Source organism: Anastrepha obliqua, chromosome 4 (genome assembly GCF_027943255.1).
Source record: "Anastrepha obliqua isolate idAnaObli1 chromosome 4, idAnaObli1_1.0, whole genome shotgun sequence".
Taxonomy (NCBI): Eukaryota; Metazoa; Arthropoda; class Insecta; order Diptera; family Tephritidae; genus Anastrepha; species Anastrepha obliqua.
The window spans coordinates 22,816,643-22,830,033 of NC_072895.1; the positions used below are offsets into that span (position 1 = coordinate 22,816,643).

The following is a 13,391-nucleotide window of genomic DNA, read 5'->3' on the forward strand; positions in this document are numbered from 1 at the left end:
GTAGGAAAATCCCGCGATAGTTTTTGCAGTTTAATTTATCGCCTTTCTTGTGAATGGAGAGTATAGTATTATTGCTGTGTTCCATTCGCCTGGCAGTGTTTCATTGTTCCAGATCATTGTGGTCATGTGATGCATTCTTTCAATGTAACTAGTACTAGTTTGCTTGTCGTTTAAATTTATGCACATGTTCTCTATCTCCTTTTCATGAAATCTCTTTTCTTTCCTTGGCACATTTTTGTTGCTGCGTGCCTTTATTCAATGTATGTTTCTTCAGCGACACGAGTTTTCTTTAGCAACCATTTTTTCCTCGTTTCGTTTTTTAGGTCAATCATCCGCTTGCATTCTTTATCGAACCATTCTGAGTTTTTAATTTTAACTTCGTATCCAAGTATAGAATACGCAACGATTGTGATTGAGTCCTTTAAGCATTTCCATTCATCTTCTATGCGGTCGGATGTTTTTTGTCCCCTTAGTTCTTTGTCAATTTCTGTCTGGAATGAAGCTTTGACCTTGAGATTCGCTGGCTTATTAGTGTTCCATTTTATTCGTTTTGCTCCTTTAACTTTCATGACGTTCGAGAGTTTATGTCGCATAGTTATTTGCCATTACTAAGTAATGGTCGCTGTCGTAATTTGGACCTCTAAAACTGCGGACAGCAGATATGTTGCTTTTTCTTCTAAGGTTTATAGGAGGATGATGAATTTGATTTGCTTTGCTGCTTCCGGGTACCTACCAGGTACCTTTGTGTATTTTTTTTTATGTGGAAATGCGGTGCTCGCGATGTATGTTGTCGTGGAGCTAGTGAAATTGCAGAGGCGTCTGCCATTATCGGAGTTCTCTCGTGAAGCGAATACATACCAGCTACTTTCCTGTTGCAACTTTCGTTGCCTATTTTTGCATTAAAATCTTCTAAGATCAGCGTTGTGTCATGTTTACTTATTTTGTTGTATAATTCTTCTAGTTTCGTGTAAAATCGGTTTTTCTCATTTTCGCTTGCGTCTTCGGTTGGCGCATATATGCTGATATTAACGTTAGTTTGTTGAAAGGTCCTTTGATGCGTAGTTTGCAAAGTTTGTCGTTCACTGGTTCGAAACCAAGTATCTTACATCTTATGTTTGCGTTGATCAAGAATCCTGTGCCCTTTCTGCCCGTTTTATTTTCTGTGCCACTATACCACAGGTCGTATTCTTTGTTACTGATTTTTCCCACAGTCCTTCCACCTTATTTCCTGCAGGGCCACGATATCCATTCTACACTTCGCAAGTTCCGTCGCTACTACGTTCATTTTGCCAGCTTGCACCTTATATTCCAAGAGCCAAGTTTCAATTCATTTTTCCTTTTTTTATTTATCCGGTCGTTAACGTTGTTTTGGGTTGTTATCCGAGGCTTTTGTGTAGCTTTCATGACAATAAATTTCCACTGAGTTGGTTGTCAGCCCTACGTCAGTGGGGTTGGAGTTTCAAGCCAAGTGGTTATAGGGTTATACCGCCCATATTCGGTCGTCAGTGCCTCGTTTGTTATCGACAGGATGTACCAGCGTGTAGGAGAGGTTGACTGTTGAATAGGAGAGGCTTTATAATCGCTTCACTACTCCATTAACACCCCCTACTCCATTAACATCCCTACTCCATTAACATATTGTAAAATATACAGTTACAATTTTAAGTCAATCGGTAAAGATTTGTTCGAGTTATGAGCCCGGACGACTAGAAAAATTTGATTTCGCGCAAGTCTTCGGTGCGGCGCGAATCGAACGAAGAGGAGCGGCACCCAGACCCTGAAATAAAAAACTTAGACTTTTTTCCTTCCTCATTATTTTCAGTGCGCCATTTTTAATGTACGACTCACTTTTAAGCAAAAAAAAAAAAAACATTGATTTCTGCAGTGCAGTGTAACCCTTTCAGCTACATCATAGAAGTGAGAGTTCATGCGCTTTAATACAGCAAACATTTGAAGAGAATTTTTGCAAGGCGCGCTGAAAATAAGCTATAAATCAGCAAATGCTTTGCATGCGCTCAGAAAAGACTGCTGCTATGCAATAAAATATCACTCATACGCCCAGTTGAACTCAAATTGCTCATTTGTACGTGAAGGAAGCCAGAATTGCGCACCCGTTTATTACCTATTTGAAATGAAACAACAGTTTGCGAATTGTGACAATCAAAAACTGCAACTGCATTCGTCATTTAAACTGTTTCATTGTTTAAATAAATTAATGATTCTTTCCTTTTTCGCAGCCATTCTCTTCTCGCTTTGCATTCGCAGCCATTTAATTGCAATTCTTTGTTGTTTCATTGCAGTGTCGTTTGGATTATAAACAATGTTATAAGTCGCATCGTCAAAATCCCACACAACTCTCACTCACCGAATACATTGATGCACACAATGCGTACGTGCAACAGTTGCATGCCACCAATGCCATGCTGGAGACCTATCATTGTGAGACGGTGCCGCAATTGATGCAAGAATTGGAAGAGATACACAATGATTTATGCAGTATTATCGCTGAATCGATACTACAGGGTGCCGATATAATTGCGAACAAGGTGAGTAGTTCAAGGGACATCTACGGAGAAGTAGTGTATTAAATACGAGCATAAATGCGGACTTACAGAGGTGCTCAAAATAATAGTAGCGTGACGAATTACCAAGTTTTAACGATTTTTTTTGGAAAAAATTCCTTTTTATATATTTTTTAAAATATGGTGCATTCTATGACAAGAAAAATATAATTCAAAGCTACAAAGTTTGCACAAAATTCAAACCCAAAAAATGAAAAAGGAGGAAAATTTCCAATTTTTTCTGGGTAGGCCGTTTTATTGCTCATTTAATACTAGTCCAATGAATAGTAAGTTTCAAGTAGCTAAAAATTCTCGTTGATTTTCGACGATTTTTTTTTCGCTGAGAAATAAAAGATTTACGACGAATATGATGAGACTTTACATAGAAAAAAAGTCGCAACATCAGATACAAAATAAAAAAGAAAAAAATGCAAAAATTTAATCCGATTTTTAAGCGACTTCAAACTTAAAGTTGATTGTACTAAAACTCAGTGCGCTATAAAACTGGATACCTTAAAGTTTTTTGAAGAATTTTTGTAAAAAGTTTATCATTTTGCTGAAAATTTTTTGAAATTTGTTAACTTCTCGTGAATTTAGTTCAAGGGCTGGCACTTTGAGTGATGTGGTTTTTATTGTAAAATCCACTTTAGTTTTATGAAACAAAAAAAAAAAGCAAAAAAAAAAATTATATTCCAAAAACAAAACAAATATATATTTAATTTGGTCACTCGTTGCGCTACTATATTATTGTTTTGAACTTAGGTGTACGTAGGTACATATATACAGACATACATACATGCATACATACAGCGCATAAATGGATCAGCACTCCAATGGATTGAATGCCGTTCGTACATGAAATTTATATCATGCAGTCAGGGATTTACAAGGCGAAGTCCAAAATAAACAAGACTGGCGTCATAAAAATGTGTTTGATGGCGCCCACTTTTTAAGGATTAATGCGTTGGGTCGCGCGTCGAAAGTGTCAGTATGTTTGTCTCATCGGTATAAAAATGAGTTTCGATCAAAGAGATATAGTAATATCAAATGTTGTTTTAAAATCGGTAAAATGTGTACCGAAACATTTCAATTGATGAAAAAAGTTTATGGCGATGATTGTCTATCTCGTGCCAGAGTTCATGAGTGGTTTACACGTTTCAGAGATGGTTGTGAGGACATAAATGACAATGAACATACGCGTCGAGCCACCCAACATTAGTAATCACGAAAACTTCATTGAAATTGTTCGTAAATTTATCAAAAAATGAACCAAAATCAGCGTTAAGATTTATGGAATCGGAGTTGAATATCTTCAAAACATGAATTTATCGCATTTTAACTGACCATTTGGGCTTACGAAAGGTCTGTGCACGTTTCATTCCGCACAAGTTAACTGAGGACCAAAAATTGTTCAGAATTCAACATTCGAAAGAGCTCATTAAAGAGGTGAGAAAAGACGTGAACTTACTTTACCACCTTGTAACTGGTGATGAAACGTGAACCTGAAACTAAACGTCAAAAAGCCGAATGGAAGGCCCCAGACGAGCCACCACCCAAAACATCGCGTTTGAAGAAGTCAAAAATCAAGTCGATGCTCATTTGTTTTTACAATTCCAAGGGAATTGTCCACAAGGAGTTCGTGCCAATGGGCCAAACCCTCAACGCAATTTTCTATCTTGGCGTTTTGAAGCATTTGTTGCATCGCATTCGTCGGATTCGCTCTGAATACTGGGAAGGAGGAAGCTGGCGCTTATTGCCTGATAATGCAACATCTCATCGATCCACTCTAGGGACTGATTTTTTTACTAGAAATCGCATCTTAACCATCAATTCTTCACAGTATGCGCCTGATATGGCTCCCTGTGACTTTTACCTATTCAGAAAATTGCATTTGGCCATGAAATGGCAACGCTTTGCATCCGTAGAGGCCATCCAAAAGGCTTGTATCGACATCCTCAAGAACATTCCGGTCAATGACCTGAAACACTCGTTCGAAGAGCTTTTAGATCGCGCAAAACAGTGTATCGAGGCCAGAGGCGACTATTTGGAATAAATAAACTCGAAGTCATATCAAAACAGCTCCTGTTGTTTCTACTTTAGCTCAGTCTTATTTATTTTGGACTTCACCTTGTATAAGAGGCTCACTTGGATGAAGATGCAAAAGTGAGTGGGTCCAGTCTATTGCAGATGATGAATGGCTATTAAGTTTATTTTTTATTTTTCTTCGAACGGCAAATTTATCTTTCATATTTCATTAGGAGTTAAACTCTTACACATGTAGATGTCACTTGCCGCTATTATTGATAATATTTACCGTTAACAATTATAATTTTTTACCTCATGTTTTTGCAAAATTATGTCCTCTGTAGAGCAGCAATTGCTGATTTATTGTATTCTATAAATCACTTTAATAAAAAATATAATATTTGATCTACGAGTATGTATCTATATATCTATATTTAAAAGTATACTAGGTTGTTCAATAAGTTTTGCGGTTCGATAAGAAAAATACATTTTCATGGTTTAAAATACACTTTTTTATTCAGTATAGCCAACCTGAGCATCAATACACTTATTCCAACGAGATTCCAATTTTCGAATTCCATCCCTGAAGGAAGAATCTGGAAGGGCTGCAAAATACGCTTCCACAGTATCTATGACCTCATCTTTTAATGAAAACCGCTTTCGACACATGAATTTGTTTAGGTCTGGAAACAGATGGAAGTCGCTGGGTGTCAAATCTGGTGATTACAGTGGATGCTCCAACAATTCGAACTTTAATTCATGAATTTTTTCCATTGCCAAACTGCTTTTGTGACACGGTACATTGTCCTGATGAAAAAGAATGATGATTTTTTTTCTTTCGCAAAACTGGCTCACGAAATTTCTCCTTCAACTGGCCTAAAAGGTTGCAATAATATTCAGAATTTATTGTTTAAGCAGTTTGCAAGTAGTCCAAAAACAAAATACTTTTTGCATCCAAAAAAATGTTAGCATCAATTCGTTCAAAACCTTCTTGGCCGTTTCCTGGACACGAACTCATTTTTGAGCTGAATAGCCAGGTTCATATCATTCTTTAGTCTCCCGGTTTTGTTTAAGACTCGTTTAATATACCTTAGTCTTATGTATAGTGATGAATCGACCCACAAAATTCACTTTGTTTTTGTGAAATCGCTCTAAATGTTGCTGGGAAAGACGCATTCGAATGTGCCTTTGTTCCAGTGTAAGCGAATGCGGCACCCCGTTTTGTGCACTAAAATTTTGAATAATTTTCTGTTATTTAATGGTGTTTGAGTAAAGAAAGAATTAGTTTTTGACTTATCATTTTCGTCATTCATACTGGGACATAAAATGGCTTAGTTAAAATGCACAAAAAATTAAGTAAAATCATCTCCATTCGCTTTGGTTATCACTAACACGGAGGGGGCCAAAGATCTTACGTAGAATTTTTCACTCGAAGGCTCTCAAAACTTTTTCATCTGTTGTTTGCATCGTCCATGCTTCTACGCCGTGTAGCAGGACGGGCATGATCAACGTTTTGTAGAGTGCCAGTTTGGGCCTTCGAGAGAGAGAGAGAGAGAGAGAGAGAGAGAGAGAGAGAGCTCCACTTCTGAATTGCCTACTGAGCCCAAAGTACCATCTGTTGGCAGGAGTTATTCGCCGTTTGATCCTTTTCACCGCAAGACCCGCATTGCTCGCCGCTCTCTTTAAACTGGAGTATACGGAGCATACAGCGCGATTGGTGTCGCTGATAATGTCGACGTCGAGTGCTTACTGAGATTTGCAAAGCACGCAGACCCATTAAAAGATGTCTACTACAAATAAACGTAAAAGTCTAGCTTCATCTGGTAACACTAAAGACCAATCTAACCGAAATCGATAGTCACTTACGTAGTAATTTTGAGACCAAACGTCCAACACTCAACCTACGTTTCGCTGATCTTCCAGGCGGTCTATTGATTACACCTAGGCAAAAGCCATGACCGTGTCGGAACCATCGTTGAGATGAAAATTGGCCATGCATTTTTTATATTTTAACACTAAATTGCCGTCCTCTACCCTCTAAAGCCACAAGCTGTAATCTCCATTGTCTCGTCCAGTTTGCTTGATTCTAAAAGTGAACAGCTAGCCCAAATAAAATTTTGCCAAACTGCGCGCGGGTAGATAAAGTTCGGTCCACACAGAATTTACTTGTTTTATTGTTTTACTGTTTTATCAACTCATTTATTATTTACTTTTTTTTTGTTTTTACTTCACCGCACATATTGAAGTGTCGTGTTGGCCAGCGCGTGGGGCGGCAATAAATGTTTCACCTGCCTTGTAGAATTGAACTCAATGCACGACATAAACTATTCAACCACTTTATTAAGTAATCATATGCACTTGCATTGTTTCTGTTATTTATTTGTGCATTCAAATACGCTGATGTACATACTCATATACACCACACACCTAGCAGAGAAAACATGAGCTGGTAAACAAAATGTATGGCTCATAAGTGGTCTGATTTCACTGAATGCGTCCCACTTTTTTGCTCATGCGGCTGGTAGTGACATTTGCCTCTAGATGAGATACTACCAAAGTTTAGAAAAAAAAACGTAAAATATGGGCTCATCAAGACTGATTCGAGGTTTTTTGAATTCACTTATATATATTTATATAATGTATTCGACCCATTTGGATTTGAGTGTAATTTGCGAGGTTTGATCGAGAGTGAGTTTTCATATTTCGGGTTGATATCTTCTTTTACTTTGACTTATAATAAGTACTCGTGTTAGAAATGAAGACACCATTTTTTAAAATTTTTTTTTATTTTTCAACATAGCCCCCTTTTAGAAAGATAGGAATATTCTCCCAACGCACCGGCTAATTTTTTTAACCCCTCCAACAAATAGGATTTGTCAAACTCTCCAAAATACGTCTCTGTCTCGGGGAGGACTTCCTCGTTGGACTAATTTTGTTTTCTCGGGACCCATTTCTTCATGTTAGGGAACAAGAAAAAGTTGCATGGAGCCATATCGGGTGAATACGGGGGAAGCGGCAGCAATTTATAACACATTCACGGACTTTGGCGGCAACAACTCCGGATGAAAGTGCTGGTGCGCTATCATAGTGAACCATTACCTTCTCTTTCGCCAAATGCGGGCGTGTCTTCCTCAATTTTTCGTAAGAAAGCGGTCCAATAACTTACTATAGTATTGTGCAGTTATCGCTCTTTCTGATTCTAAAAAATCCACTAGGATGACGCCGACCGTCAAATCGTCATCATGACCTCTCCGGCCTACGAGTGACTGTCTTCGCCTTCTTTGGAGCAGATTCACCGAGAGAAATTCATTGTTTTATTTGTTACTGCGTTTCTGGTGTGCAATGATGAATTCAGGTTTCATCGGCAATAACAACTCGACGCAAAAATTCCTTCGGACTTCATTTAAATTGCGCCAAGCACTGATTCGAAGTTAAAAGCCGCATCCACTTGTTATCCACCGTGAGCAATCGCGGCACCCATCGGGCCGACAATTTTTTTATCGCCAACTTATCTTTGTAAAATATCAATTGCCGTTCCAGTCAGCACACCTATCACCTCTGTCTTTTCGCGCACTTTCGTTCGTCGACCAGCGAGAATAAAGACGTGGACTTTCTGAATGATTTCTTTGGTAATCACATCTGCCGGGCGTCCTGGATGCTCCTCCTCGAAAACGGATGTTCGAAAACGTTTAAATTCGTTGAACCAATATCTAACAGCATCCAAATTTGCTTTTATCTCCTCATATTTTTTCTCATCCAAAAACAAAAAGCGACTTACCGAACGATGCTGCTCTTTTTCCATCTTAGCGAAAATCTCGCACCACGTCTTACTTGAATAGCTGCCAAATCCAAACTAACCTATCAGTCAGCCTGAAATTAGTTTGTTTTACGCTACAGATAAAGCAGCAAAACCGATAAGACTAATGGGCTTACCTCCGGCAAACCTTAACATTTTAGTTGGCAGTCACGCAGCGGCCAAGTCACTGGCCTCAGCGCTTATTAATTGAAGATTAGTTAAAGAATACACCAGATGGTTCTCCCTTATCCAACAACACAACATTACACTTTGTTGGATTTCCGGTCACTCTGGAGTAAGTGGAAGTAAGAGATCGGATGAGTGTTCCAGGAAAGGCTCTGAGCTTGAGCTTCAGGGAGTGCCAGAGGACATAAGCATTGCTCTAAACGAACTGTACACACTGATTGACTTTAGTGTAACCGATAAAAGTTGCAGTGTCTCCAAAGCTCTGTGGGCAAAACTGAATTTTAAAAGTACAAAATGGCTGCGTGGATTCAATAGATCAACTATCAGCGTCCTCACAGGTGTTATAGAGGACCACTACATCCTAACCAGTAGAATGGATGTGCCTCACAATGATTTCTGCAGAAGTTGTGTAGATGAAGAAGAAATTGAGGCTGTTAAGTAAAGTTAGAGAAACAGGGATGGCACTTAGATCACGAAATGGATTCGTTGTGAAGCGCAGGAGCTGATCTACATTTGCCTTTCCAGACTGAACCATCCTGAGCTTTGGATAAAGCTTAAAAGGTTGCTGATACCTAAGATTATCCATATTTACTAAGAAGTAGGATCTTAAATATCGGTTCCTGCTTCTGACCAGAGCCGGGCATGTGCACAAAAGGTGTTGCATTGTTTCCAACTCCTCCTCATTCCTGCAGCTACGACAGAAACCATGCATGTAAACGCCTAATCTCCTTGCGTGATTTCCTATTAGACAATGCCCTGAGAGGGCCCCTACTGAGGTCCTAATTTGAAGTCTACTCAATTTTATAATATTCTCGTGGATATACGTAAATTTAGCTTTGACAATGTTTGCCTAGCAATTTCGCACGTATTGGCGTTAATCCATCTTTGCTTTGCAGAATTGATTAGTGCGTTCTTAATGAGAAGCTTACAAGTTGCGAGAGGTAACCCCCATAAAATTATTTATGTTCGACATACAGGTACCTTCTCTTGCAAGTTGGTCAGCCCTAAAGTTCCATGGTATATCTCCGCGGTCTGGAACCTAGCATCAGATAATACGATACTGTTTAGTCATCTCATTAAGAGTTTAACGACAATATAAGACACTCCTTGATGTTATTTGGTATGTATCCAGAGCCCGTAGAGCAGCTTGGCTGTCTGATATTCTGTTTATCTCTAACCACCTTAAGGCTTCATGAATAGCGTTTATTTCCGCTTGAAAAACACTACAGTGATCCGGTAGTTGAAAGGATTCACTGATAAAACGCTCTTCGCAATATAAAACTTATCCTACACCGCTATCCATTTTAGATCCATCCGTGTATATCCTCACGGGTGTGTTGGCTGATGGATCTTCCTAAAGCCATTCCAGTGGGTATATCCGTATATCCGTATAGGAGTCTAAGATGGTTGAATTTCCATATGTTAGAGTCAACAAGCGTGAGCTTGTGCTGAGACTTAAAGTGGAACAGGCCGCTGAATGTTAGCAGAAGAGATCAAGAGGTGGCAGATGTGACATGGTGTCCAAAGTTCATTTTCTTAACTCTTTTTATGATGTTTGGCTTCCAAGTCAATTTCCTATCTATGGTTAGTTCCAAGTACTTAGTTCCTTCCGAAATCACAAGAGTTGCCCCCTTAAGCATATTGTGTTTCGTAGTGAACAATATGAGTTGAGTTTTGCCTGAGTTGACTCCTAGACCATACTTTTCTGCCCACCTAGAAATTGTGTCTAGAGGATTTGGTATTAGGTCTCTTCACGTAGATACGAATTGACCAAAGACAGGAATAACAACTTCACCGGCGCATGCTATCACCTTACAACCGACCGATTCCAGTATTAACAGAAGTTTATTTACAACTGGGTTGCATAAAATCGTTGAGAGGACTCCACGTTGCGGTGTACCTCTACTCACCAGTCTCCTAAGTACTGATTCTCCTAGATTCGCTTCAATGATTCTGCTATTTAGCATTTTTCCAATGAAGCCTACCTAACCCGGTTCTACCACAAGATCAGTGAGTATTGCAGTGATTGCCTCCCCTTCAACATTGTTAAAGGCTCCTTCAATATCAAGAAATGCAGCTAAAGTAAATTCCTGTGTGTGCAGTGAACTCTCCGCCGTGTAAATAAGTTTATGTGGAGCTGCCTCTACCGATTCCCTTTCGTGTAGGGACGTAGAGATAAGATTTTTATCTATAGTTAGGCTTAAGTGAAATTCTATTAACCTCTCTAAAGTTTTTAGAAGGAAAGAAGAAAGATATATCGATCTTAAACCTTTTGGGGGAGTATGTGAGTTTCTACCAGCTTTTGGATTGAAAACAGTTTTGACTTGTCTCCATTTAAGAGGTATATAACTGTGGAGAAAGCAACCTCTGAAGACTGCTAGTAGCCAGTGTGTTAAATATTCAGCGACTTTCTGCAGTTCCACTGGATAAATACCATCTGGACGCGTTGATTTAAAAGGTTTGAAACTTTCAATCGCCCATAAAAGAGGAACTAGTTACTTTCTTAAAAATATCTAAGTGGTTTAAGCAACTTAGTTATGGAATGGAAATGAAATGCAGGTGTCACAATAGGCCGTAGGACTACCGAGTGTCTTGCCTTAGACAAGCAACCAGGCTAACCTAACTTAGTATCCCTTTTTTCAGAAGCGGTCTCATGTGGAAAAGTCAAGCAATGCGAACTAGTCGTGATCCGAAACTCACTCGAAGTGCATCAGAATGGCACTAATGGATTTCTCTGTAGGACATTTGCATACGGACATACTCATATGTGTGTTTGTGTATTTGTATTGTGAAGGTTCAAGCTAATTGTTGCATGCACAATGCACAAAAAAAAAGTTATACACAAAAACTGTAAAGGAAATATATGCACACATACATACAAAAAATGAAAGCCCGTGTGCGAATTCATGGAATTAATTATAAATATGTATGTAATCCAGTGTGTAATTGTAGGTGCGCGTATGTGTGAAAATGTGGCCACAGTTGACGTCCGCCTGCAAAAGGGTGGGTTAAACAAATTATTGGCGTACACAATCGTCGGTTAACCATGGAAAAGCACAGTTACAAATATGAATGTAAATATTTCCGCATTGTGTGGGACATTACAATTTTGCGGTTGTAATTAAAAATGAAAAATATATAACAACAGAATGAGTGAATAGTCACCTCAATTCGATATCAGTTTTAATTCAATTATGGCAATTCATTATTTCGCAGAAATGGGAAATGAGATATGTATGTATGTATGTATGCATGGATGTTTGCTCAAAGGAAATATAATACTAATTTTGCGAATTTCCACATAACTCAACACAATTAGCTTGCGTGAAATGTATCTTTAAATATCCTTTCTCTTTTCACAATTCACTTTTCAGGCCACAGATCAAGCGAAGCGGTACAGCACTTTGACTATACAATGCAGTTCGGTGGTGCCCATGCAGGACCTCACGAATTTCGTACGCACCCTGCCGCTGCCATCGCAGGCGCAAAAAGTTCCTAAGCGCATTTTTGCGCCGCCACAACCACCGGGCGAAGCTGACGATACGGGGGATTTCAATGTAAGTACCAATGCGAGTGTATTTGTTAGACGTTAGCGGAACCTTGAATGTGTGCTCGGCATAAGGCTGCATATTCGTTGCTGCTTGAACTCTAAGTATTTGGAAAATTTCAAAAAAAAAAAAAACACAAAACACATGCGAGTATTTTAAACGAATCTAAAAGTATTTCTGTAGAACTGAAGTTATAAATTTGCTTCTAAAAAAATTTTTCTGTTTCAAAAAATTTTTCAAAACAGAATTTGCTTTAAAAAAAAAATATTCAAAGAATTTGCTTTATAAAATTTTTTTTTTGTTTAAAAAAATTAGCCTTTTTCAAAAATGAATTCCCTTTAAAAATAAAAAATATTCCAAAAATTTGCTTTAAAAAAAAGTTAAAAAAAACATGCTATTAAAAAAATTTGTTTTTCAAAAAAATTTCCTTTTTAAGAAATTTAAAAAAAAAATTTGCTTTGAAACAAAAAAAAAATTTGCTTTGAAAGAAAAAAAAAAATTTCAAAAAATTTGCTTTAAAAAAAAAAATGTCTACTATTTTTTATGCGGACTCTAAAAAAAATAAAAACTATTCAAAAAATTTGCTTTGAAAAAAAAATTTTTAAAAACATACTTTTAAAAAAATTACTTTTCAAAAAATTTCCTTTTTTAAGAAATTTGCTTTTTAAAAAAATTTGTTTTAAAACAAAAAAAAAAAATTTTTCAAGAAATTTGCTTTTAAAAAAAAAATGTCTACTATTTTTATGGGGACACTAAAAGCCCGCGATATTTAAAGAGAAATTGTAAAAATTAAAGAAGGAGAGATATAAAAAGAATTTAATTCGGTGCTCTTTTAATCCGTTTAATGATTTTTAACCAGCAGTGCTCGCGTGCGGTGGACATACTCTAACACACCAACTCTAGTGCTGCTCGCAGGTTTCGGCTTGGTTATATTACACATATTATTGACACATTAACGAATTGTGTCTGCCAACCGCTACTTGTTATTTATACCGGCTTTTGCATATGGTTTCTTTTTCTATATTTCATAAAGTCAACATTGTGAAGTTGGTTTATGTTTAGAGCCATGCCTTTATATATACCTTAGAAAATCAACCTACTAATTTTTATTGGTTATTTTATTTTTATACTATATACGTAATAGTGAAAGAATAAAAGTATTTCGTCTTTTATTTTTAATGATTTTTTATTTTTAAGCAACATAAATTTTTAAATACAAATTCGGTTACAGGTTTGTGAAAGAAAGAATCCGAGCGTCAGGTGGTTAAGATAGTT

General features: G+C 37.6%; 1 protein-coding gene across 1 annotated transcript in view; it reads left to right on the forward strand.

Annotated features, from left to right (window-relative positions):
• LOC129243579 (uncharacterized) overlaps positions 1–13,391 on the forward strand; it is a 112,395-nt gene that overhangs the window by 89,924 nt on the left and 9,080 nt on the right. The window contains exons 6-7 of the mRNA XM_054880699.1: positions 2,301–2,546; positions 11,943–12,125. Of these exons, the coding sequence (XP_054736674.1) occupies positions 2,301–2,546; positions 11,943–12,125 (429 nt within the window). The remainder of the gene's footprint in view (positions 1–2,300; positions 2,547–11,942; positions 12,126–13,391) is intronic.